Raw genomic sequence first — 26,324 nt, forward strand, 5'->3', positions numbered from 1 at the left:
CAGCAGATGCTACCTTCCAAGGACACAGAAACTCTGCCAAACGAGTGGAAAAACAGGAACAGCTAACTAAGGGAGCAACAACCCCCCTGTGGAATTCAGGACAACTTCAAATACTGATGAAAGTTACTACAGGAATGGAAGGGTAAAAAGGCCGAGAGGACTGCTCAAACCCGCTGTAGTTGTAGGCTGAAAGCAACACACTGCTACTACATTTATTTTAGTCTTTAAATTATTAAACTATGAATGCAATTAGGGAAACTGTTTAGATCTTTCACTTTTGTTCAGAAATTTATGATTTGCCCTATCTATATTAGCTTTTCAAATGACAGACTTCCACTCTTGTCAAGCTTAACAAGAAAAAAAGCTAATCAGGAATAACTGCGTTATGAATACCATGCAATAAAGAGTTAAAGAAAAGTGAGGGAGCTTTGTGAAGTGGTTAACACTTTCTCATGTGAGAGATGTCCTGGTTTTGGCTGGGATAGAGTTAATTTTCTTCCTAGTAGCTGGTATAGTGCTGTGTTTTGGATTTAGCATGAGAATAATATGATAACACACTGATGTTTTAGTTGTTGCTAAGCAGTGTTTATACTAAGTCAAGGACTTTACAGCCTCCCATACTCTGCAAGCCAGGAGGTGCACAAGAAGCTGGGAGGGGGCACAGCCAGGAAAGCTGACCCAAGCTGGCCAAAGGGATATTCCATACCGTATGACATCATGCTCCATATATAAGCTGGGGGGCAACAATTGCTGCTTGGGGACAGGCTGGGCATCCATCAGCATGTGGTGAGCAGTTGCATCACTTGTTTTTTTTCCCCCTGGGTTTTGTTCCCGTTTGCCTTTTCATTACAATTAATTATTATTATTTTAATTATTAAACTGTTCTTATCTCAACCCATGAGTTTTCTTACTTTTGCTCTTCCGATTCTCTCCCCCATCCCACCGGGGGGGCAGGGGGAGAGGGTGTGCGAACAGCTGTGTGGTGCTTGGTTGCCAACTGGGGTTAAACCACAACAGAGAACAGGTAGTAAGAAAGTGGAAGGACACAATGTAAGCCTTTCTACTCTTTGCCTAGCTTTTATTAAATAGTACATACAAACTTCTTTTGTGCTTCCAATAGAGAACATTTTTCCCCTATTTGTTTGGAAAAAAAAAAACCCAAACAACCCAAAACAATAGGACTTTAAAAAAAAAACCACCCACCCCCCAAAAAAAATTAAATAGCAAGTTTCATGGAGCTTTATTTCACAAAGTTTCCTCTCCCTAAAAGGACATGGAAGTAAAGTTTGTTTCATCTATATCAATTAAGCATAGCAAATTAGAAGTCAGTGTTTTCTAATTAAAGATTCTACCTGTGGCCTAAACGGGATGGCGGAAGAGCTTCAGCAACTCTTGCAGAGGCAGACTGATGCATTATAGCCACAGCTTTTTTTCCTCTGCCCATCTGCTGAGGGTTTGCTCCCCCACCACACAGCTAGCAGAAGATACTATGCACTTGTGCCTCAGCTACTCTACCGTAAAGTGCCATGTTTCAGAATAAATCACTGGTAAAGATGAACTAGAGCTAAACTACCAGACCTTACAGTGGAATGAATGAAGTACAGGCACATGTTTACTTCTGCTGACATAATGATGAGTGAAGAACCAGAAAAGCTGACTCCCTATGCCATTCCAGCAGCAGCCGCATCAGCTCCCTAGAAGTCCAGCTTGTGCTGCTGCTTGCCTGGTAATTATCAGTTGTAAAGGTTATGAACCCAAATTAGAGCTTTTGTCATACAGTCCACAATGGGTTTCCATGTGTAAGTTACTGCAAGTGAAGCCTCTCAGCCAAGCATAGAATGAAAACAGAACACTCTCCAAAAGCTCTTTTTCATTTGAAAAGGAGAAACAAAAAGCAATTATATAGAATAGAAATCTGCAGCTTTGACTAAAACACAGTGATCTCAGAGTACCTCTTGGTCACAGGGACCAACTGGGACAGGAAAGCCCATCATCAAATCACTTACATGGGAGGCAATTCTAAACAGACACTGGGAACAGAACTGTCCCAGCACTGTATACTCCCCGCAAAGCCTCTTTCAAGTAAGGTAAGCAGTGCTTGCACCCTCCAGAAAGCAATGCCATCTTCTCGTAGAAGAGTGCCAACTTCTCAGTGGGAGATGTTACATGTGCAGGGAGAAGAGTTCTGCTGAAATGTCTAGTTAGTATCTGCTTAACATGAGTAGTCAAGCACTTGTAGAGGAGCACTGCGGGAGTGGGTTTGGTGATGTTAGGGTTTGGTTTTGTTGTTTGTGTTGGTTTTTTTTTTTTTTTTTAAATTAAATCATGCCACACATGGAAGGTAGGGGCAAATCATTTTTCCAGGCATCCACCACATTGCCGGCAATGAGATGTGCCACAACAGCAAGTGTTAGCTCTATGCAGCTGTTACCTATAGGTCAATGGCATTTAAAATAGAAAATCTTTCTTACACAGTGTTATGAATAAAATTGCACTTGATTTTGTTAAAAACTCATAGCACTGTAACTTTTCCAAATATTTCCTTTCTGGCATCTTAAATTTTCTTCATTAACAGGAACTTCTCTCTAAAAACCTCTCATTCATGTTGGGACACATACAACAGCAGTAAGCTGTTATCTACCAGAAAACGGGTCTGTTGTTCCTTCAGTGCTTATTTTTATCTGTCCCCACCCTCCCCCCCAAAAAGGTATCGGCAGTTCACCTCTAAGTGTCATCGTAACATTGAAATATAAACTCCTCAAGCAGACATTAAGAATTTTAGTTTCACAGATTAAATATTTGAAAAGTTACAGAAGGTGCTGGGATAGTACACATTTAAATTGCTTAAAAATCCAAACTTGCAGCAACTTTGTAAATTCAAATTTCCGAAAGGTTTATAATGTCCTTGTGAACTTCTTCCACAGCAAGACGCCCTCATGACAATAAAGCATCAAACTTCCAAGGCTGAGATCAGGAAACAAATCAGCAGGATGCACTTGCTCCACCAAGCAACTTTAAAAGAGGCGTCTCCACTTCCAATAGCAAAAAGCTACTCCTTCATTCCATTTTGGACCTTTCAAAGTGTGTAATCATTCTTTCCTGGAAAATAAAAATACCCAGTGTTGTCATTTCCCCCAATAGGTTTACATTATTCAGAAATAAGGTGGTATGCTTTGCACATTCACAACAAATGGACACTCGTATGCATTTTAAGTCAGAAGTCCAACTTACACAGCAGATATACCACTTGTTTTAGAATACACATTTAGAATACACGTTTGTATTCTAAGAAGTTGTATCATGGTTGTAGCCACTATCCTTCCCCCCGTTGTAGTATTTTACTGCTGCACTGGCAAGATCAGAGAGTCCAGTTCTAATAAGCCAAGTCCTTAACAGCTGACTCATGACTCCTTTGGCATGTCAGAAGACTGATTTGAACTGAAGATTTGGTTACTGACCTCATCTGAATCCAGAAGAGCTGGAAGAGCACTGCACAGGGGCAAAAAAAAAGAAAAAAGAAATAGTTAACAGAATTAGAGCACCCACTGAGAGCATATTATTGACAACCATTTTCAGCCTTATGTTTCACCTTAAGCTTTTTAAGGCACAGGAGAGCAATAATGAAGATAGACCTTTCAATTAAACAGACAGAAATTAGAGAAAGACAGACAAAAGAGGAAGAGCCCAAGGAGTATCCTCAATGACCTTCACAGTTTTAAAATTCCTTTTTTCTAAGCTTCTGTTTACCAACTGAACAATTTCCAAGTTGCCATGAAATAAGCTGCATCATTCATATGAGAACACTGCTGAACTACACTAAAGACATTTACAATATGGGACCATATTGTAAAGACACATCCCAGAATCAAACAAAGTTACACTGGTACCATAGCCTTTTCAGCTACAGTAGACCTTCCATCTCTCTAATGGTAGCTCATCTCTTCACAACCCTCATCAACATACTTTCAAGAACAGAAAACCCTGCAGCAGACTACCCCAAAGTGCCCTTTCCTAGCTTATACCAGTCAAGTCCTTGTTTTCTTAAGGAATCCTACCATTCTTCAAAAAATGGTACTAGAAAAAACACTAGAACTGGGAAAAACAAATTCAATTGAGAAAATGCACTTTTTCATCCTCTTGAAGCTTCACCCAATTTCTTGTCTTTAACTAACTTCAAGCAGTTTTGTACTTAAATCCAGAGCCTCTGCCAAAATTACCTGTTCAGATTTGTGAACATAATTAATCTGTGAACTTCTGTTTTGCTATGAAAAATTTAGACACAGACACTGACATTTTTAGGACGTAAGAGTTATTAAAAGCAGAACAGATATGGACTGCCTACGTAGCTGACTACGTTGCCAGAAGCGAGTGACTCAGACATTCCAAATAAAGTTGAGATCTAAATTACATTATTTTGTGGTTTACATTTGGCAAGATACTCAAAGGACTTTTCAGCACACTAAACAGAGAGAGAGAGGGGTTTTGTTCTTTGTTTTCTGGATTTATTTATTTAGTTTTAACTTCAGTGAACTGCAAACAAATCAGTCAGTGGTTTCACAGTCCAAGACAGTATTCCTGAAGTCAGCATGTGTTCAAGTGGCATGAACCGTAAGTCTGACAGACTGCACAAAGCCAAGTGGAAGCATGCTAAGAAGTCAGAGGCCAACTCCAGGCTGAACTCAGTGTCTGCTCATGTAAGTGCAGCATACAAGTTCTAAGGCATTCTAATGTATTTGTGTTCCTGTGTCCAAGGAGCCTGCTTTTATTGTGACTATAAAAATACTCACACGTCTGTCACTGACGAAGGAACATTCTCCTCTACCCACTTCAGGTCATCCTCCTGCTACAAGTACAGAAATTAAATAGAAAAACAAAAGTCAATTTTCCCAAAATTCTGTCACATGCAAGCCTTTTTCTTCTCAGCCTACTTGACAAAAGCCAATGTATTTATAATGTCAGTTCAAAAAAAAACCCCAAACCCAAAAAACCCACCTTCAACTTGGTTTCTGGATTACAGAAAACATTCCAAGAAAAAAGAAAAAACAAAAACCCACCTATAACTTACTGTCAACTCTGTAATAGTCTAATGGTGACTAGGAAAAGCAGGCCCTCAGGACACTTTGGTTACTTACATAATCTAGTTTAGTCTCCCACAAAAGAATATTATCTTTAGAAGATGTTACAGATGAAAAATTATTATAAAAAGCACAAGCTAGATCTTGCAAAGGTAAGTTAAACTGTGTTGTCAGGATTTCTCATTTCTATCTGATGAACACTCTCTAATTCACAACACAAGCACACTTGTTTTGAAGTTGGAGAACTGAACCTTTCTGATCCCACTGTCCCCAAAATAGGAAAGTTTGATTTTTATGTTATCCTCAGGTAAGTAGCATACAGTTGCAACCAACCTTTGAGAAAAACAATGTTAATGACAAAAAATATTACTGCTATTATCATTAATTCCTACAGGTTCTTTCCACTTTTAAATTTATGCATTAATTCCATGAAAAGATTCCGAGACATATTTTCTACCTCCTAGCTGAATGTGAAACCACCTCTGCTTATAAGCCACATGGAAGAAATGCAGATATATTAAAAATGTTCCACCCAGACTATTTCGGTAGCTACAAAATAATATACAAATCACCCCATTCGAGTAATGAATCACAAATCTCAAAATTAGAAGGACAATTAATTTATTTAAAAAATGGTTCAGCCTCCCTCTCAGCCTGACAAACTTGTTAAAATAATGTATTATTCATTATCAGAACATAGTATACAGTTCTATCTATATGGGATTGTGCAAGCTTTCCTAAAGAACAGACTGAATTTTAAAGCTTCCATTGCACTTACAGGAAATTAGATAAAAACCTGTATTTACTTTCTTTTCAGAAGTACTGTAAACGTATGATACTTTGACTCACTCCCACTCTGAAGCAAACCAGGACACTCACATTTATAGGCTGAACACCTTGCATATTTGTGAGCTACTGCTGGGGGGCAACCAAGAGAGATGGATCTATATCCTTCAAGGTAGGAAGGGCATACTCACAGCTTTGTTTGCTTTTACATTTCCATTTGGCTCTTGCTTTGTACCTCTCATTTTCATCCCCTCTGAAGACAAAAGAAGGAAAAAAGATTGGGGTAGCTGAACTGTAATTGTTCATAGACTGAAAATGAAAGTGTTGAGTGTTCATTCAGAATATTTCATCAAATCCAAAGAGACAGAGTAAGACAGACAAATTAAGACTATGATGCTTTCCCTTTGAAAGGCTTGTATTTTTCTTGACACGTGGAGTACCTAGTTTTTCCTGAATTTTGCAATTTTACCTAGGAAATATCAATTTCTAGTCCTTTTCTTTAAGCCAGACATAAATAGCATAGCACTCAAAGACATAGTTGCCCAGAGAGGCTGTGGAATCTCCATCCTTGTACTCAAAAGCCACCTAGACAGAGTCCTGGGCAACCTGTTCTAGGTGACCCTGCTTGAGCAGGGTGTTTGGACAGGACGATCACCAGAGGTCCCTTCCAGCCTCAACCATTCTGAGACATATGCAACTCCCCAAATTTATTTTACCTGCTGACCAGCCATTTGGTTGACTTAAGAGCTAAGAGGCAACATGCACCTCCCAGCCTGGCAGACAGCCAGATACAGCTGATTTGGCAAGTGCACCTAAGGGATTACACACTCCTCCTCAGCTCCTTAACAAGTGAAATAGCACTGATACAGCCCAGCAGAATTGATTTGCGGACAGACAGCAGCAGCGGGTATGTCACCCTACCTTTTACACAACTTATAAATAATAGTGTTACAAGGACAATAGACATAGTAGGGAAATGGGAGGCAGGGAAGAGAGAGGGTTTTATAGTAGGAGGGGAGTGAGTGGAAATAAAGGTGCAACCTAGTGTTATAAAGCAGGACTCTCTCATTCATATGTAGTTTCATGAATATGTAAACATATTCATCCGTATGTTTACAGTGGACATTCCTGTACTAGGCCCTAGTATGGAAAATGAAGAAGACTGAAGAGTTCAGAGAACAGATAATAAATGAAAATCCTTAAACTGGATTTTAAAAGAGAACTGGAAACTAAACCACTGCCTAGCAATAATATCCAAGAGATCCTCACGTATCCATCACCATGACTGGATCCAAACCTATGACTTGACATATTTAATAAAACAAAGTCCAGTGGACACGGTAAAGTAACCACAACAGGAGCAGTATGTACAATGTCATCTAAAAACCCCAGAATTAAACAGGCAATATAAACACTAAACAAAGCCAATATTTCCTTTACAATTGCATAGATCAATGGCAACAGGGAGGCACTGACTCAGCTTTTACAGCAGTAATGAACTTTTTGCCAGAGAACAAGAGACCTCCCTCCACAGAAGTATCTCTTCAACACTGAAATTAGGTGGGGAAAAAGTTTTTCTGTTACCAAAGCTTTCCTTTAACATTGGCTCTTTCTGCTCATCATCCTCCTCCTCTTCAGACAGTGGTGAGAAAGCAAACCTTTAGGAGGGAAAGAATGAAAGCTATCTTAGAATAGTATCTCCTGCCACCCAAGAGATTCGTTACCCCGACATTCACATGACTTGATTATTCTGTGTAGTTCATTGTTTTTAAGACCTATGTTAAACTACATAATCAGAAGTTTAAGTCACTTATTTAAAAAGAAGTTCACCACCAGGAACACACTGATTTTTATCTATGTGACTTCCTACACTTACTTTTCCTCAAGCCCCTTCAGACACTGCTTAGTATCCTTATGGATCAGCATACAGCAACTAAAAATCACCCACCAGTACTTCTTTGGATAAAGAAGCATTCCCAAAAAAGTATTTTGAGAAAGAGGTAAGAAAAGCTGAACCTTTGGTTGTTAGCAGATGGTCTCCACAGAATCATGATGACAAAAAGGATCATTGAAAACAATAAACGCCAGATGGCATCATCCACCCATAGCTCCTGCCAATCCTGTCAAGGGAAACAACAGCACAAATAGAAAAAGTTGTAAAGAAAAAGATTCCATGTCCTCAGCTCTTTCCAAGGGTGAACTATAGGCAGAGGCTCGTTTCCCACAACAGTGAGAATTTTAGCATATGGTATATTACTCTAGACATAATCCACAGAAAAATCTGTTCCAGAAGGCCCAATCTCACCTCTTACGCTGCCAAACGTAAACTTACCAAGAGGCAGCAACTGCAGAAAGCGTTCAATATAAAACTCACCGACTGACAGTCCACCAGCCTAAACTTCATGGTGGTCCAGATGATAAATACAATAGATGCTGCAAGATTAAAACAAACAAGCTGCTTATTACTACAAAATATGCTGATCGAAATATACTACTAACATGACTGTGTTTCCCAAACAAAGGGCAAAGACCTAAATAGTGAATTCTTGGAATCCAATTTATTAGTTTTGGAAAACAAGAGATTGATTTATTGCACTGACCTTATACAGTAGTTTAGGCACAGACCAGTATATTTTGTTCTTGGTTCTTCAGAGACACAAGGCATAAATCAAGTATGAAGTATTTAGCCAAATTCCTCATCCCTATTCACTATTCTTATACTACTTCCATCTACTCTCCAAACCATGGTTTCATTATCAGTTGACAAATAAAGCCTACCTTGAAGTAAATGAACCATCTGATCTGCCTGAATACCTGAGCATTCAGACCTTGACCCATAAGAGTCAAATTATGCTCTCACCACAGCTTTAGAAGATGAGACTTCCCTCTGCTAAGGTGTTCTATGATGACTAAGAACCAGATGCTGCAAGGAGTTTAATCAGAGCTGTCAATTAAAAGGAATGCGCCTTTTTGTTTGTTTAAATAAAAAAGCACAGTGCTTAGGAGTTTTCTGCTCATTGTATGGATAGCATTTCCAAATAGATGACGAGCTGAGCACCTGGAAGCACCAACAGATTTAGTCTTGAAGTTCAGTTCATCACTACTACAAATGGAAAGAGAATCTGAATCTGTATTCTTCCAGAATAGAGGGCATTATGTTGTAATACTAAGAATACTGTTTTTCCAAGAATCACTCTGGTCTTCAGACATCTTAAAAATCCACAGTGATACTGTGATTTTGGCAAAAAACTACCTCTGTGAAGTTAACAGCATAGGATAATAATCTTTTGCCCCCGGCAGCTTTAAGAGGGACGAAAGTGCTCCATTAGAGGAGCTGCATAGAACTACTGATCTTAAGATCAGGACTAATAATCCATTGCCTCTGAAGTATCAACATAACACTTGGCATAGACCCACTATTAGAAATGGGTCAAGTGTTAGAAATACCAAGTACTTTGATTGCATTTACAGAAAAGTCACCAAACTCAGAAGTCTGCTTTAGTGATCAAATCAAGCCATATATGGAAATGGCAAGTGCTCTTACTTGATTAACGTAATTTTCTGCTTACCTGCTACTGCCAATATGAGTGTGTTGGTGAAGTGCCGATACAAAGAGAGTTTCACAACATTCCTTCGAAGTTTTAGCAGTTTCATTGTTTGAGTTAAGCTGATGAATATGTATGGAAAGTCAAGGAAAGCCTCTGAAGGGACAAGCTGGTCACAGACTTAGGAGGACACAGATCTTATGATCAACAGCTCTCCCACCCACACACTTAGCCCTCTAAAAAGGTAGACCAGACTCAGTAGAAGAAAAGTTCATCCTATGACAAAGGTGCCAAAAAGCAGGATCCATCCATTTCATGTTTAGTCATCTAAACCTAGAACTCTTGTCACACAAAGATGGTATCCAAGCATCTATTTTGGACTATGGCCCAATCCTCCAGAAAAGTGTCAAATGTATTTCTGATAAATGGAAAATCAAGTCTGAAGTAAAAGTGAGTTAAAATCCCATTAGACAGTGCATACACGTCTTCACCCGTTTGCCTACAATTTTATTTCCATAGTGACAAAACAAGTGCTTAGGAGAGACATCATGGTAAGAGAGAATTGGGGTTGTCATGGCTGGGCAGCAAGCTATTCACATTTTAAATAGAGTTTTGTGATTGACTTTCACTAAGAACACTTTATAGGGATTTTGCTATACATGGCTTTGAGTTTGGCATTTTACAGCAGTTGCTAAAGTCATACAAGATTATAGTTGGATGTAATATGTCGAGACACCAAAAAGTTAACACTGCCCCATTTTGTCACCTAACTACTTCAAGATGAGTTCTAATTTTTACAGAAAGCATTTTAGGTTTGATGTTACTAAGAAACCTTCTCCCCAAAACATAAACGGAGTCTGTTGTCCAAAGGCTACTACTATGGTATTGTTACAGTGCTACACTAGAACAAATTAATTTCATACTTCAACAGAGACTGGTAACAGACAGACTTAACTAGTCTATGTTCAGGAGCTGCTCTAACACAGATACCTACTGGTTACCTAGTTTTCCTTGCACTGGCTGTAGCAGAAGCTTACCTGAACACTCAATTACAGAGGTTCTATCAGCTTTACTGGAAGTAGAAAACATATACTTGAAGCCAATTTTAAAAAGTTCAGCCAAAAAGACTCCCAAAAAACCAAATTTGAAAGAAAACACACCGCACCAAGTAAAATAGTGAAGGATATCCACCAGCACAGGGCAGTATCTAGGAAAGCCAGGGGAATAAAAGCCAAGGAGGCAAGATCATTCTGGGCCTGGAGACAAAGAGAGAGCCAGTAAGAACAAACTGAAAAGGAAACAAGGTACAGAAGAAGTGAAGAGGGTCAGGCTATTTTACGAGAAACCACAATGCTTCTGAGTTTTACTACAGAAGCAGAGGTTTTGAACCAAGAGTTTAGCCCAATGCACAGAGGGGAACTTACAATACCACATTGTCAGTTCTCAGTTCTCCACCAGCAAGTAGTTTCCCAGATTAAGTCAAATCTAGCACCATTAAAAGGAGCCTCTGTTGAGGCTATTGCTGTGACAATGTGCTCTGGCCACTTCCATTACAGAAAACTAGCAATCAGCTTGTTAGAAATGTAGTAATTAAATCTTTTACACTATCCATGGACGAACTGAATGCTCCACTGGCAACAATGAGTTTGGCTGAAAGTGGCAAAAATTGCCTTTGTGTGTACATCAAAAACTATCAAAGTCCTAACTGAAACAAGCAAATCACCTTTTATTCCTTTTAAGTATAAGACAGAAATAATAAGCTGTGCATAAGCTTGGAACATTCTGCAGTTTATGAAAGGATATCCACAAAATAATACAGGCATCAATCATGGACAGGGCCAAGTTTGCTATCAGAGCCACAGTGTCATAGAAAAACTGAAAAAGTACCAAATATATGACATGTTAAATACCTTATCCCAAAATACCAAAAGCAGAACAACAGAAATCTACATCCTGAGATGCACTTCTTAATGAAGCAAGTAGCAGCACCACTCACATGCACTTCCCCAGGTACAGCCTCCAAAATTGGAGTGGTGGGGTGGTTTGTTTTTTTTTTGGTTTTAGTTTTTTTTGGACTTATGGCCAGGTGACCCAAGCTGTACGTTTCTGTCTGCAACTATCCCTACCTAATCCGAAGTATTAGACACAAGGGTCCAGGCAGAATATAGTGTCTGAAACCTGACTAATCAGAAAACTATTAGAATTATTTCAAAATACACAGAATTACATCCTGATAAATGGAGAAGACATCAAACTTAAAATAATTGTCAATAATCCATATCCACAGTCTGAGTTTAACCACTTAATTGTCTCTGTTCCCTTCTTTCAGCATAGCCCTGGGATTCTCCCTTAGCATATAAGTAAATAAAGCCAGTAGTATCTGGGGCATATGAGAAAATTCAAGCAGTTATTACTGACCCCTGTGACTCTAAGAACACCTTCCATGCCAGAAAATAATAGATAAAGGGCTCCAGCCATGACTACTTTGTGAAGAGTAACTCCAAGGCGAGGCCTGTAGGAAAACAAAGTGAAATTTAGATTGGGGGGGGGGGGGGGGGGGGGAGGGGAGAATGAAGTCATGTCAACTTGAGTCTAACATAAGGCATGAAGCATGTGAATAAGAGGTCCTTGTGACAAGCCACTTCTAGATCCAGAAATAATTTTATTATGGTGCTCGAAGCTTACTATTCATTTTGTCATATGGTATGATATGACTAAGATTGGCAACAGTCCTGTTTCCTAGTTAACCTGTTTAGCTTTTTACAAACATTTCAAGAAGTCTCAGCCCACCTCTTCTTCAGCAGTTCCCCCAGCACACCCACACTCGCTAAAAGCTTCCACTACCACACAACATGTTGTTTTACCATTGAATACAGCTGGGGACAGACAGATGAGCAGCAATCTTGGCAGCAGAAGCCTCCTATCAGCGATTCTTGACCTACCCCATTTCTAGAAGTTCCTCCTTGCCCAGAAGGAAGGCATATATAAAGCTCCCATTCCAGTCAGTGGAGTATCTCAACAGTGACTCAGAAACCTACCCAACAGTGGTACATGGAAGGGGGTGGGAAGAAGAGTAATCACCATATGGAACTGTATGTCTCTGTTGACCAGTGAAGAAGTCTAGACCTTTACAGGACTTAACTAAAGCACCTACCTTTTAAGTAGCAAAGTACAGCGAGATGAATACTGCCCTAAGTTATTAAAAAACAACAGTGAAAAGCCTTTTAATAGAACAAAACAAACCTGTAACAGAATTACTCACTTCACTATCCCATATCCCAGGCTGACTATGATGACCAGAGTTCGAGCCAATGAGCGCTTCACAGCGGAAAGCAGTTCTGCCAGTATTACTGCTCCTTGAACTATCAAAAGCAAAGAGGAGGAAGCTAGGTTATTAAAATAGAATTTCTGTTTTATTAAATACTGCATGCAATTGTAGTATGACAGCAGACAATTATTTTCAGAAAGTAGGCTATTAAAGTGTATAATCTTTTTATTACCTACATCTGGAGTAAGCTTTCAGAAAAGATAGGTCACTTAGCATAAAATAAGCTACTGAAAAATTTTACATCCATGGAAAGTGGAGAGTAAGTGATCCATAAAACATTTATCCCCAAGATCAGCCTGGATGATCTTCAGAGAAGTCAACCAACAAAACCTTCCGTACCATGGGTGTGGCCAATTAACAAAGTCATAATGAAGTTTTACTTGCAGAGTTTCATTTGTACGCATCCATCCTAAAAACTCAAAACCAGAGTCCCAAAGTTTTATATGGCAAGAATCGCTTAAGGTGGATTATCAGGTTATGGGCTGAATACCAAACGTCATCTGCAATGCTGTCATGTTGAACAAGGAGTTTCAAAGTCTCTTTCCAAGGCCAATACCAACTGTCAGAAATGAATTACAAGCTATACTTAGGAAGTCCTATTTTAAACTTCGAGCCAGCACTACAGTGAATACTCTCCAGAATCTAGCATTTTACATCCTTAAGACACTACACTCGGGAGTCAGAGAAAGCAACAGCATTTTAGCTTTAGAAGAGCACAGATGATCATATTTACAATATAAAAAAAAATATGCAGAAACTCTGGTTCCCTGTTGTTTTGAAACAATCCTCAAGTAATCATATACTTAACATGCATCTGTCACCCCAATTTAGCATAAGCCATTAGTGCTACGCCCCATGAATTAAACTGCAAGCTGCAATTGCTACCTACCAGATTCCCCTGTGTAGCGGATATTCTGGAACTCTGCATAGAAAACTGCTTTCTCGAGCATTCCCAGGAAGATAACAGCACCAATCCAGAACTGGATCCTCAGGAGATCCCGCCAGTAACACGCTGACCACGCAAGCCATAGAACCCCGAAGAACACGTATACAATACACATCACCATGAAAAACTATTGCACAAAAAGAAGCAAGAAATAGGAACCTTAGACCCAGAAAAATAATTTCCTTGTTTCCATTTCACAGCTGTAAGACAGCTCTATTTTCTCCCTGAGTATAGCAACTTTTGAAGTTTTTATATACAAAAGTGACAACAAACAAGCATTTGTTCATTTGTCTTCTCTGGATTCTTTTACAGCAACAGTTTAATTTCTCACTGCCAACAGAGGGAATCAGAGTAACAGAATTTCTGAGCAATTTCTCAAGAGCAGTCTGCCAATTTATTCACAGGCAATTTTTCTAAGGACGGTATCAAGTGCTACTAGCTTTCAAAAACTCAGGTAAGAGCTCAGGCAAGTCATCAAGTACTAGAAACTCTGCCCCTTCTCACATATTATTCTAACTTCATCGTACATTTACAGTACTCTGTAAATAAGCTTACAAGTCACCTTTACACACCATTCCACAGAACAGAGATAAGCAACTTATGGTTGTAATCCCTCCGTTCAAATTATTTCACAACTTTTCTCAAAAGTTAATTTCCAAACTCAGTTTTTGACCAAGCTTTAGGTCAGCCAAAAATCTGAAATTGAAAAAGAAACCCAGATATTCATTTAAATATTATCATTTTTGCAATTTTTTTTTTTCCCCTCCCAGTCCAGTGTTACTTGCTTTAGAAGAACTTTCAGGGTGCGTCTCCTATGGCGAACAATAAGCTTGACAATGCTACTCAGTGCTGAGTTTTCTAAATGACAGCACTATACCAGAGCAAGTTAAGTTTTCAGAAAGGACACTGAGGTTAAGAAGAGGGATAAGGAAGAGAGAGCAAGACATTAAATGAATAGCAGGAAGTACTTAGCTAAAGTATAGGACAGTAATAATCAGTCTCCTCTTGTAGAAAGTAGTTTTTTTTTTTTTTTAAACCAAGCAAGCATTGAAGTTAGCTGCACAATCCACTGAGGCTTTCACAAACTGAAAACACTTTCCTCAGGAGAACAGCTTACTGATCCTTACAGATTTTCACATCTGACTAATCCATTCAGTTCAAATGGTAAGGACCTAGGCATGCTAGTTCATGTTCAGATGCTCCATTACAGAAACATTTAGACAGAGACCTTTTTCTGGACCTGCCACTTGGGGATATTCACACTAGTGAATTACATGTCAACAGAGCTTCTGGAAGCTTTTTACTCTGTCAGGCTTTCCCATTTACAGGCCACTCTTGCCAATGCCAGGCTAGAGACCTTACTTGTTATCGATCCCCAGCTAAAGTCTGTCTACACTACATACATATCTTATTTTCTTAGCCTCCTGGACAGAGGCAACTAGCAACCAAAGTCAACAACTCCTTTGAATAAAAAGGGGATTAGCTCTTTGTAGTTCAGTTACGCTTTCACTGTTAGGCAGTATTAAGGACCTCCTCATGGGGTGTAAGACAACTGGTGGAGTAAGGAAGATTAAGCTGTAAAAGAACAAAGAAAGGAGTGACAAATGAAAGGGTAGCTGTAAACAAAAGCATAGAATAGCAAATTTTCCAAGATATGAGCTAGGGAGAAAAACAGCATCAGTAAAACTGCTCAGTTTAGAGCTAATGATACCGGTAACTTCTGGAACTACAAATTGACAGGCATCAAGTCAAACAACCCACAGAAGGACATCATCAGTGGCACATGCAAACGTCTGAAATCTACGTCTGTTTTCCCTACTCCATATTTAGTACAAAAAAAACCCCAAAAAACACCCTTTGCTAAATCTTTTTTTCTGAGACACTGGCTTTGTGTTTCCTAAAGTATGGAAGGAGAGTATTTAATTGAGATTCAAATCAAGTGACAACTTTATAGGTCAAAGAAAAGCTGTTTTACTTACAATCATCAGAGGATAGTCTGCAAGTGAGAGATACTCATACGGCCCCTTCAGTTCTACTGTCACTGTCAAAAGAATCCAATAACCAAACTGAACAAGAACCAAAAGGAAGAAGCCAGGATAAAGTACTTAACTGATTCTTACTCAAGCGTGAAGAAATTCCAAATCTTCACATAGCTTTTAAATCTAACTTGCACTTTAATCAAAGAAAGTTAAGACTCACAACACACTCAGCTAAAAAGCATGCAATTAAAATTACACGCTCCACTACTAAGTAACTCATGGCAGCACTTAAAGTAAAAAGTAATTTGTGCTGGAGATTCATGTGTAACAGGAAAGTTTAGAAACACACAGAAGTTAAATTTTTAAGGTGATTTTCAAACTTCTCTAAAGTTTGGATAGGTTATGAATGCACTGTTAGATACACTAGAATATAAATTCAAGGTGACGATTATGATCTTTGCGTTCCACCTGATTTAAACTTATTAATATAAATCACTGTGTTGGTCTGGACATTTTGGAAACACAACACCAAGCCTCAAAATTGAACTGCTTGGGATTCTTCTTTACTTCCATCATTAAACTGACAGACCAACAGCCTTAGGATCTTCAAGACGCTAACAATCACCTGTTTTCTTATGATAAGAAAGAGTTGTAGGCAATACTTACATCTATGTAAAGTGAAAGATAGTGTCTTATGAAAATGAACCATACAGTATATATTAAAAGTACCTTAGAATACACTCAGACTGGTATACAGAAGAAATGGCACTACATCTTTAGCTTACTGTATAAACAGCTATCTTACTTGTAAAGGGCTTATTTTGATATGAGGAAGGTGTTGTTCTCTCCATTCTTTTAACGTTGGTAGTAGAATCCTTTGCAGTTGTAACTCCAATTTGCACAATAAATATATACGGCCCATCTCGCCAAGTTTTGATAACAGCATTCATTGCCTGAAAATAAAATGTCTATATGTAGACAGTGCATAGTCAAGACGACACGAAAAAGACAGAAGTAGACTTGCCATACATGGGTGGTATCTTCCATGTAAAATAAAGACCATCTCTTCCCAGGCTAAAACTTGTTAACAAATATTTCATATGTAAATTTTAAATCTATTTATTAGACATAATACTTAAAATTTAGTTATTTGAATCCAGAAGAATCCTCAAAGACCTGGGAGGTGATCAGAGCTTATTTGCAAATTTAATACTGGGTTACTTCAAGAGTCATCTCAAAGGTACTGCAAAAGCTACAAAGAATTCAGCAAAGCACCCTATTCCTTGTTTTCAGCCCAGAAACATTAGGACCATCACAGAGATACTTCTTTCCTCCTGAAATCAATTGTTTGGCAACAGCACAGCTACATATAACTCAGCTCCCTGGTGAAGGCTGAATTTTATAATTTAAGATAGAAGAGGTAGCTGAGAAGTAAAAAGTTTCCATAGTAGTCATTTCCTGTGGAAACTACTACTGCCCCCGCAACGGCTCTTGTACCTATAAGACTCAAACCCAGCCCATGAACTAAGGAAGCTTGCCCAGATAAATATTTGCATCATAAAACAAATCAGATTTTTTTGAGTTTCAGCATACAAAACTGTTAATTCCACAACTGAAGAAGTTCTAGCCATCTCAGAAACTGCAATATTTACCAAGAGCTTTAAGGTTAAAACTAAGACTATCTACATGTATGCCACTCATGTGACCACTGCAGAACTACCACAAAGACTTTTTTTTTTATAACGGCCTCTCCAAGAGAATTTCAGTATTAAGAGCATACATTTCTTTTAAGAAACCTCCTGACTATAAGACCTAAAGCCAACAGAATTTTATGTATCAAAAAAAGTTTATGCTGATATTGACTGAAATTAAAAGACTTAGTTAAAAACACAGTAAACTTAAAAGAAAGTGGATATATTTTTTATACACCAATTTTGCCTTTAAAATATCTCCATCTTGCTACATCGATTCCTTATTTCACAATTCCTCACAAAGCTATTTATGTTTTAGCTTTAAGGTAAATGGCCCTGTAAGTACACAGAGTGTTAAATACATTTTCTTTGTTGACATCCAGGACATTCAATTTGAAGTTATTTTCACAATCGTTCCTGGTTAAGGCTTGAACATAATATATAATAAAAATACTAACAGGTTTGAAAATCAAGAGTAATCACTTGCCTTGTTAGGTATAATGTCTTAAAAGACTGACTAGTTAAAGATGAAACCAAATGTAATCTCTAAGTATTAGTCACCACTTAAAACAAATCATATCAATAATAACTTTAAATTACTATACCATCAGTTTGAATGGTGTAAGTTCTATATTTCACATATAGAAGAAGCAGTTACTCTGTTTCTGTTACTCTGTTTTCTGTTTTTCCACACAGTGCAACCTAGTTTCAGGCTAAAAAAAAAAATCCAGGTGACAAAAAAACAGAGAATTGCACCATCCTTGTAAATGCTACCAGTAATTTATTATAAAAAGAAATATAAATAAAAAAACCCAAACAAATTAAGACTGCTGAATTCCAAGCCATGTTTAAATTCAATATACATACAGTTTTATCTGCCATCGTGTGATTTCCTCCACTCTCCTTCTTATCTTTTAGACCCTTAAAGAACAGAAAAATGGATAAATCAATATGCCAAAACTCTCTCTTCCATACTTGCACTCATTCGTTAGAATGAAAAAAAAATTACCTCTTGTTTCTCAGGTGAGAGAGGCTCTGGATGAACAAATTCTTTATAGAAGATCTGCAAGATATAAGAAAGTTACAGCATTTATAGGCACTTTATATTAACATGACATTAACAGAACAGCTTCCAGTAAACTTGATTATAAGGAAGGATTCTTTGAACAGCTGTATTAGAGAGCTTTCTTTTTTCTAAATCAAACGACTGTCCATTTGTGGAAGGAGTCTTGAATACTTAGATTAGTATTTTGTCATTTGAGAGCTGCTTCCCGCCCGCCCAACAATAGGTGTCTATTTTTAGAACTGGACCCACAGACATGACAGTAGTGAAGTTAATTTTATTTTCCAAATATGAATCTTTTGCCTATCTCCATTAGTAGATGAAGTCTACACAGACAGAAACAGGATTTGGAGATTTCTGCCTTAGTCTATGCAAAAAAGGTCCCTAGATGAGTGGGTGCCTATTAGAGATCCAGATTTTGCCAACTCTCCCGAACTATGGTGACTTGAAATCTAGTGAAATTGCTATACCACAAGAAAAAAGATGAACAATCAAAAGGAGAAATTTCTGTGGAACTTCAGAAATTAATATCTGAGAGGAATATATTTTGTTAAAATTTCAGTAGACTTTTCAAAGGAATTGGAGGAAAAGTCACTTAAAGACTTTTAAAACCTCAAGTTTCATTAACCTGAACATCAGTTAAGATGCCTGAGTTCACATTACACAGCTAAACCCACAAGATCTCTTCTATAAAACCAAGTAAAAGTAGAACTGACATTTCTCATATTATTAAACATAAAAAGCAGGCAGCATACAGATTATTTTAAGAAACCTTTCAAGCCATCTTCATATATCAAAGGAATTAGAGACATGCAGACAGATTATTAATAAAAACCCTTTTCAAGTCACCTTTAGGCATCCTTTTTCTTAAGAAAATAAACAATAAACAAGAAAACCACAACACTAGGTTCAATACTTACTAGACATTTCCCAGCATTCTCTATCCACAACCCTTTGTCCAAATTGGAAATGGCTGAATACAAATGCAGCACTGCATAATTTGCCTTGAATTCTTAAGTACGTACACCATTAAAGAAAGACAGCGTGTTATATTGATATTGTCATTAGTATGACTGCACAGCTTCGCCTGGTGATATACAGCTGGCGTAGAGCCTATGTTTGCACATTACTTCCCTATACTGTTTTGCATTGTCTTCTCTCTTCCATTTGATTTGTTTCAAACACATTTTAGCACTACTTATTTTTCATTTTTAACCTACTATCAGTGCTTAAGTAACCCGTTTCTCAACACACTTTCATTTCCACTATTATAAGTGAACATTATCTGAGCAAAAAATGCCAGTCCTTTATCGACCCAAATGTAGTGGGAGCTTCACTCTGCTGCCAGAGATTCACACTTCTACTCAACTAGCAGTAGCCTTCCGTAAGTGAAACAAATTCAGAACACAGAACCACAAACAAAAAGAAGCACTGAACTATACAGTCGTTACCCCCCTCCCCCTGCCATGGTGGGCCAGATGTTGAATAGCAAGCCAGAAGTTAAGCAAAATAAGAAGTCACCATTGCAGTTTGGTTGTCATAAACATAAAAACAGGTACCTCTCAACCTACAGGGATACTTACATAGGATGCTAACACATCTAACAGGAACTACCACCTTCTCTGTATATTGCATGAGAGAACAGAGCAAACTGAAGTTTCTACCCATACCTGAGGCCTGAAGAGCTCAGAGCAATTTGGAAAGAGGAGAGAAGCCGTGGCATAGTATCCGGACCAACCCGGATGCTCTTCAGACGTAACCCCAAAATAGTACTCTGCCTGTTCATCCTGCCAAACATAGAACAGAACTTAGGTTAGCACCCAATATATCAAATGGTTTACCTCAGTAGGCAACTGGAAGACCTGGAGAGCACTATAACTTCCCTCTGCACACACTCTTGAACAGAATTTAATAGGATAAAGGCCATCAAGACCATACAAGACTATTCTTCCTCAAAAAAAACCAAAAGGGGGGGAAAAAAAAAAAAGGGCAAAAAACCCCATACAGGCTTTGAGTAAAAATTAATACCTAATAAATAAAAAAAAGAAATCCCAGTATTCCTGCAGTGGAGGTGCAGCAGCCAGCATAAACTTCAGTCTACACAAACAAACTCTACATTATTATATTAAAAATTAAAGACCTCAGTACTGTGTTAGGTTAGTAGTTACAACTGTCATAATTCATACTTTAAGTAAACATGGAAAAGGTGTTATACAGTATAAACCACAGTTGTGTTCTACCACATTTGATAGAAACACTATACATTTTGTATAACTTGCTAATACTTGCAATGTGCATCCATAAAGAACAGAACTTAGACTAAACATGAAAATACTCAATTTTTTCTATTTGCTGTCATTAAGCATTGTTGTAAATAGTATTTTCATCTACCATAAACTCTCACATTTCAGTTTAGAGTCAATGCACTTATTTAAGCTTCTGGGTTTAGAAGAATTCTGACAAACACTTCCACTTTACCCAAAACCCAGAGAAGTCAGTAATTCCAGCAAGCTGTGGATCAATTCCTTTCCACTCCATTCCCAATGATCCAGAAATTTGTTATCTTCCAATGGAGGCGTGTGTCTTTTAGGCCCAAAGAGCAATGAGGATGCAAGTGAGACATCTCCAATCCCCTCACCCCCAAATCTGCTTACCCCTAAAAATCATAAGCCATGTTTTTCCACACAATTCTTACCCCAAAGTTGAAGACTTCATTGTAGCAGTCAGAATATCTTAAGTACCATGTAACATTGTAACTTTGGGAAGGATCACAAGCTTTTTCATCCCCTTCAACTAAAAAAAAAAAACAACAAACAAAAAACCAGATAAGAATATGTAAGACACCCTTTACCCGCCCTGCTTTTCCTCTCATTCTGTGCCAAACTACCATAATTATATTTATTTTAAACACAAAACTGAAAGCAAAACAATAGAAAAACATTTTCCTCAAGCAATCCATCACTGTTCAGTGAAAGAAAGAAGCATGTGGAAAACAGAATTCCATTACAACGTTACACAATTCTATTAAAGAGCTGAAGATCATTTGGAAACTTTTTGTTCTCAAGACAATCAGGGATATTTCAGCAACTGCAAATACCAAACGAGAACAGCAGTGACTCCCAGTGATTACAATACAAAAAAGGATTTCCCTTTCCAAGGTATGTGGGGGACATAGCAGATATAGAGAGCTAGGAACAGGTTAATACTAAGGGCGATTTGCACAGGTAATTTAAATATACCATCACCAACAAAATAAATAAAAAGGTAGTATTTCACAAGTCAACAGCCACCCCCGCACTCCCAAAAGACAAACAAGCCATCTATACATTAGCTCCCTCTGTCAAAGCTGCAATGCTATCTAAAACAGCAATAAGACAACTTTCTGCTTTGATTTCTTAGAGAACAACATGCATGAAAAGTAAAATACAAGACTTCCCCCCTCCCCCCACTCAGGAAAGCTAGTGTGATTTTTGTGTTTCAAATCTCTTTCTGAAACTGAAGCCTGATGAAAAGAATTTGACATTAAGAAGGTAAGTTTCACCCGTAAACAAAATGAGCAGTGATTATTCAGTCTTGGAAGAGTCGTTTCGACGGTTATGTTTGGGTTTTGCCAGTCAACAGATGGCAAGACTCTTTTGAGTTGACAGCATGTTTCTAGTGGCTAAGAAGTCCCCACACCTTCGTAGGCAACATTCATCTCAGACTAGACGCCCACAAATTTGTTACATGTACAGAGCTTTTAATGACTGTTTCTGTATTGACCACTGCAGGTAAAAAATGCAATTAGAAAAAAAGACCCTGCCATGGAGTCTTAACTGACTAATCCCACTTTAAACCACATGACTACTAAAGCAAGTATATGTAGAGCTAAGAACTCGGCAACTGAGTCTCTAATACCTAAGACTTAAAAAAAAGATTGGAACGCAATCACTGAAAAACAAGAGTTTCCTTATGACACCTTCTGGAAAGCATGAAAACAAGGCATACATTCTCCATGTAGCCCTAGATGCTGCAGAGGGCACAACAAAGAAACTAAGAGGCAACACAAGCACTGCCCTGACATGGGTAGATGACAAATTCTTAGAAAACAAAAGCTCTTCTGATAAAATTGATCAAATGAGGAACCTCTCAAAGAAGTGCTACCAAAAAATAGGAGGGATTCAAAAATATCTTTTAAATACCTTTTTACTTATTTTTAATAAGTATGATTATCGAAACTCTCTGTTCAGCAGTAACACCAACTAAAACAGGCCATGACTAGAACAATCCGCCAATATCTGCAAACATCAAGATTACAGAAACCTTGAAAAGGAAGTACTCTAAAAGACAGAAAAGGCATCCATGGCATTTATTGAATTTAGCAACATGGAAATCTAAGTTCCTTAGCCTTCAAACAAAACCAGCAACATTCAACTTAAATGCAGTCTTCGTACTCATTTACAGAGAGCAGGATTTCTACCATGATCCTAGACAGAAAACCAGATGCCTTCTAGAATAGCACTTAAGTAGTAGATAAAAATAAATTCATTATTGGCAATACTAAACACCAGTGGCAGTCTTCCCAGTCAGAAGCAGAAAGCATCAGACACCAATACACAACACACACACAAAAAAAAAATCAAAAATCAAGAAGGAGAAAGAAAAAGGAAGAGGAGGTGGAGAAGGAGATGCAGGTGCTCATCAAAAACATGAACAACCCATGAGCACTCATGTTTGGCAAGAAGGGTCATACTGTCCACACAAACACCACAGAGCAGATGGAAGAGGCAACAGACAGCAAACAAAAGAAAGACCAATTTCCACACAGACACAGCAGAAAAGAAACAATATGTGAAGTTGAAGCTTCTCAGTATCAGATGCAGTTTAAGTATCATCTAGGCTGAGAAACTGAAATTAAGTTCCTAGTCTTTTTTCCTTCTTCTTTCAGTGATTCATTACCTAAATTCATGTAAGTCTTTTACTCACACTGGTACGTAAAACAGGTGTCTTCACTAAAGAATTTTAAGGCTTAATGCCTGTTTAAAAGCTGACAGCACAGTGTAGTTGAAGTCCACATGAGGAGCCAGGAGATCGAATTCTTACTGCCAGATCTGCCACAAACCTGTCTTGCAACAAACAAATTTTATTTTCTCTGTGCCTTAGTTCCTTCCTTCGCTTGGTTATTTCAGCTGTACACCTCATGATTAGACTTACCACACACTTCACTGCGGGGACCCACATCTTAGATGCCACGTTAGTACAAGTGCACTATTTCTATTAAACTTCAGACAAGAAAGCCTAACACCTACCAAAGCTCCAAATGCCCTTTCAAACCCCCCCTCCTTTTCCCCAAGCATCAGATTTCTACATTTTGATCCTGCAGCTGCACACTTAGCAATTGTCTTGCTGCAAGCCATGAAACTCAGCATTTGAGCTACACTTGGCAAGTGGGAAAACCTTAACGCTGACATGATGGGCCTTCACTAATAACCACTTTAATACTAGCCTCCTATTTCAGATTCATGTGGGATTAATGGAGGCACTTTAACAAACTCCCTTTGAAACACTGTCCCAAAAAGGGCAGGTATCTGAAATTAAACCTGAAAAATCACTAAACACAATAGAGCACAGCAATATGCAATTTCATCAAGAAGCATCAGCTAATCCTCACGATACCTTAATTTTGTGTTAAAAAAAGAGCACAATCACTGCAGCAACTACATCTTGAAGCGACAAAGGCACAGATCCCACTAATTGTCTCTAAAGTGACTTATTTCCTCATTTGACACAAGTGCAGAAAGGCATTCACAGGCACTGTAACTGTATAACTACCCAATTAGCAGCTGGAGATCAAACAGCTTCCTCCCCCCCCATGGAAAGAATTAGTGCAGACAACCCCTTAAACTGCTCAAAGTGCATGGGAAAGATTTCAAGACTTTCTGAATCAGCTAGTCACTTCCACAAGTCACCTACATCATCTAGTTGCCATCTAAGTGCTGTCCTCATGTTCACAGGTAAGAGGGTATTTTACAGAAACTCTCCTTTGGGCAGTAACCTACATAACCCATAGCCCTGGCCAGATCAGCAAAGAGCAATAAACCAAAAGAACAAACAGGAAGGTTGCAGACATGTTTGCTCTGTTGCACTCTCACACTGTGATCAGGAGGAGAAAACAGCTCTCAAGAGAGCTCTGCCATAGTGTGCAACAACATTCCCTTACCACCCCAGAAGCACCCAGCTAAAAAGGAACAGGGCCTTAAAAAGCACTGCCTCCTGCACACTGGCATCAGTCACCCTGCAATACCAAGAGCCCCTGTCCCAGTCGGCACCAGATCTCCCAGCTGGAGGAATTTAGTGTATCTTAAATAGGGAAAGCACACCTCACAGCAGGGCTCAGCACATCCCATGCCTGATTACCCGCTATCTGAAATGAAGTGGTGCTCCCATTGCCCATCTTGCCCTCTCCACAGAGGGCCTGAACAGAACCATTCATTTCTGCTACAGCCTAAACAGATCACAGTTGGGAAGCTTCAAGGCTGTTAACACACCCAACCATATCAGAGCTACGGCTTTCATCCAGTGCTAGATTAGCTGTCACTGCAACCAGTGCAGTTCAACACTTCACAGTGTTTTGAGTCCCAAATGTTAAAGTAGGGGGGGTGTCAAACAGCAAAGAGCAGGTTAATGCCTTGTAACCACTTACATCTCAGGAAAATGGTGGTGTTGCTGAAAAGAATCTTCCCAAAGTTAAACTTCTTCCCCTGCAAAAGCACAAAAAAGGAAAAGACATTAATGGGCTTAATGTCACCGAGCTTAAGTAAACATCATCCTCCACTCAGAGTTTTAAGTCAATACAGCAATGAAAGTAAATGCCAAATCAGGAGCCAGCCTTACTGGATTTTCCAGTCATGCTTCACCACCCCTTCAACCTACTCTTAAAGATGGCTTGAGAGGCTTGGGGCTTTTTGTTCTGCACAACTGAATCATTTTCACTGCCATTTGTTAAAGTGATTAGCATTTTCTTGCTGATGGTCTGGACTATCCAACAAAAAAAATTTTTGTTCTAAGAATCAACAGGAGTGTTCACCATGATCCTTTAGTTTTGTTCCTGAAGCTTAAGAGCCTCACAGAAAATGTACGTTAGTCCCTTCCACAACCTGGTAAAGGCAGGTTTAATGTGAGACAAAACAGCTTTTCTCCATGCAACTTCAAACACGCACGGTATAAAAGAAGTGCTGGAAATCCCTTCACCTTCCCAGAGGCCCACATCTCTCTCGGTTCAGCGTTTCAGGGGCCCAGCTTTCCCGACGCCAGGCCCCAGCGCAGCCCCGACGGTGGGGGCCGCCACCCCAGCCGCACGGGGCGGCCTCTCCCCGCACAGGCCCCACCGAGGCCGGGCCCCAGCCGGGGAGGCGGCCTCCCTCCCCGCAGACCTCACACGGGCTACGCTCCCCCCCAACATCGAGACTACTTCCCGCAGAAGCCTTCTCTCTCCTGTGGCCGCCGCCAACCCGCCGAAGGGGGCTCAAGCCTGGCAGAGGGCCCCGTCAGCGGGGTTGGAGACGCGCCGCGGCCCGGCGCCCTCGCACCAGCCCCGGGTGCGGTCAGGCCCCACACAGGGGCGGCCCGGGCGGGGACGCCCCCGGCCGGACCGCAGAATAGCGGGCGGGACAGGCCGCAGCCCTCTCGCAGACCCCCGCGGCGTTCACCCCCGCCAAGGAGGACAAGCAGAGCCGCAGCAGCCTCCCACCCCCGCCACGCACACGTACGCTCCGACCGCCGCCACAGCCAGCTGGCCCGGCGGCTTCGCGGCCGAGAGCCCCCAGCGCGGCGCCCTGGCCGCCCTCCCCACACTCACCATGAGCACTGGAAGCCGCCATTTGGAACACTGCCCGGCGCCCGCCGCGCCCGCCAGCAGCAGCACCGCCAGCA

General features: G+C 39.5%; 1 protein-coding gene across 2 annotated transcripts; it reads right to left on the bottom strand.

Moving 5' to 3' along the window:
- Nucleotides 1–1,051: 1,051 nt before the first annotated feature.
- On the bottom strand, nt 1,052–26,321 carry TMEM87A (transmembrane protein 87A). 2 transcript variants are annotated; one of them, XM_076344668.1, is made up of 20 exons: nt 26,251–26,321; nt 25,096–25,153; nt 21,109–21,206; nt 20,084–20,200; nt 18,360–18,413; nt 18,218–18,271; nt 16,465–16,612; nt 15,660–15,721; nt 13,624–13,807; nt 12,669–12,768; nt 11,825–11,918; nt 10,590–10,662; nt 9,431–9,535; nt 8,236–8,294; nt 7,878–7,981; nt 7,446–7,519; nt 6,053–6,114; nt 4,788–4,843; nt 3,459–3,489; nt 1,052–3,099 (listed from the first exon to the last, which is right to left on the bottom strand). In XM_076344668.1, exons 1-20 carry the CDS (start codon nt 26,251–26,253, stop codon nt 3,058–3,060), a joined length of 1,578 nt encoding a protein of 525 aa, XP_076200783.1. In that variant the 5' UTR covers nt 26,254–26,321; the 3' UTR covers nt 1,052–3,057. The 2 variants fall into 2 exon arrangements, with proteins under 2 accessions (XP_076200783.1, XP_076200782.1); XM_076344667.1 differs by lacking the exon at nt 10,590–10,662 and adding an exon at nt 11,206–11,281.
- Between the last annotated feature and the right edge of the window lie 3 nt (nt 26,322–26,324).

This window comes from Aptenodytes patagonicus, chromosome 7, assembly GCF_965638725.1.
Source record: "Aptenodytes patagonicus chromosome 7, bAptPat1.pri.cur, whole genome shotgun sequence".
NCBI classification, from domain to species: Eukaryota; Metazoa; Chordata; class Aves; order Sphenisciformes; family Spheniscidae; genus Aptenodytes; species Aptenodytes patagonicus.

Excerpts from the sequence above, each read along its gene's own strand:
- TMEM87A (XM_076344667.1), bottom strand. Across the intron at positions 20,201-21,108 it reads ATGAAGTCTTCAACTTTGGG|GATGAACAGGCAGAGTACTA; the intron begins GTAAGAATTGTG and ends TATGTTTGGCAG. Across the intron at positions 8,295-9,430 it reads ACTCATATTGGCAGTAGCAG|CATCTATTGTATTTATCATC; the intron begins GTAAGCAGAAAA and ends TTAATCTTGCAG.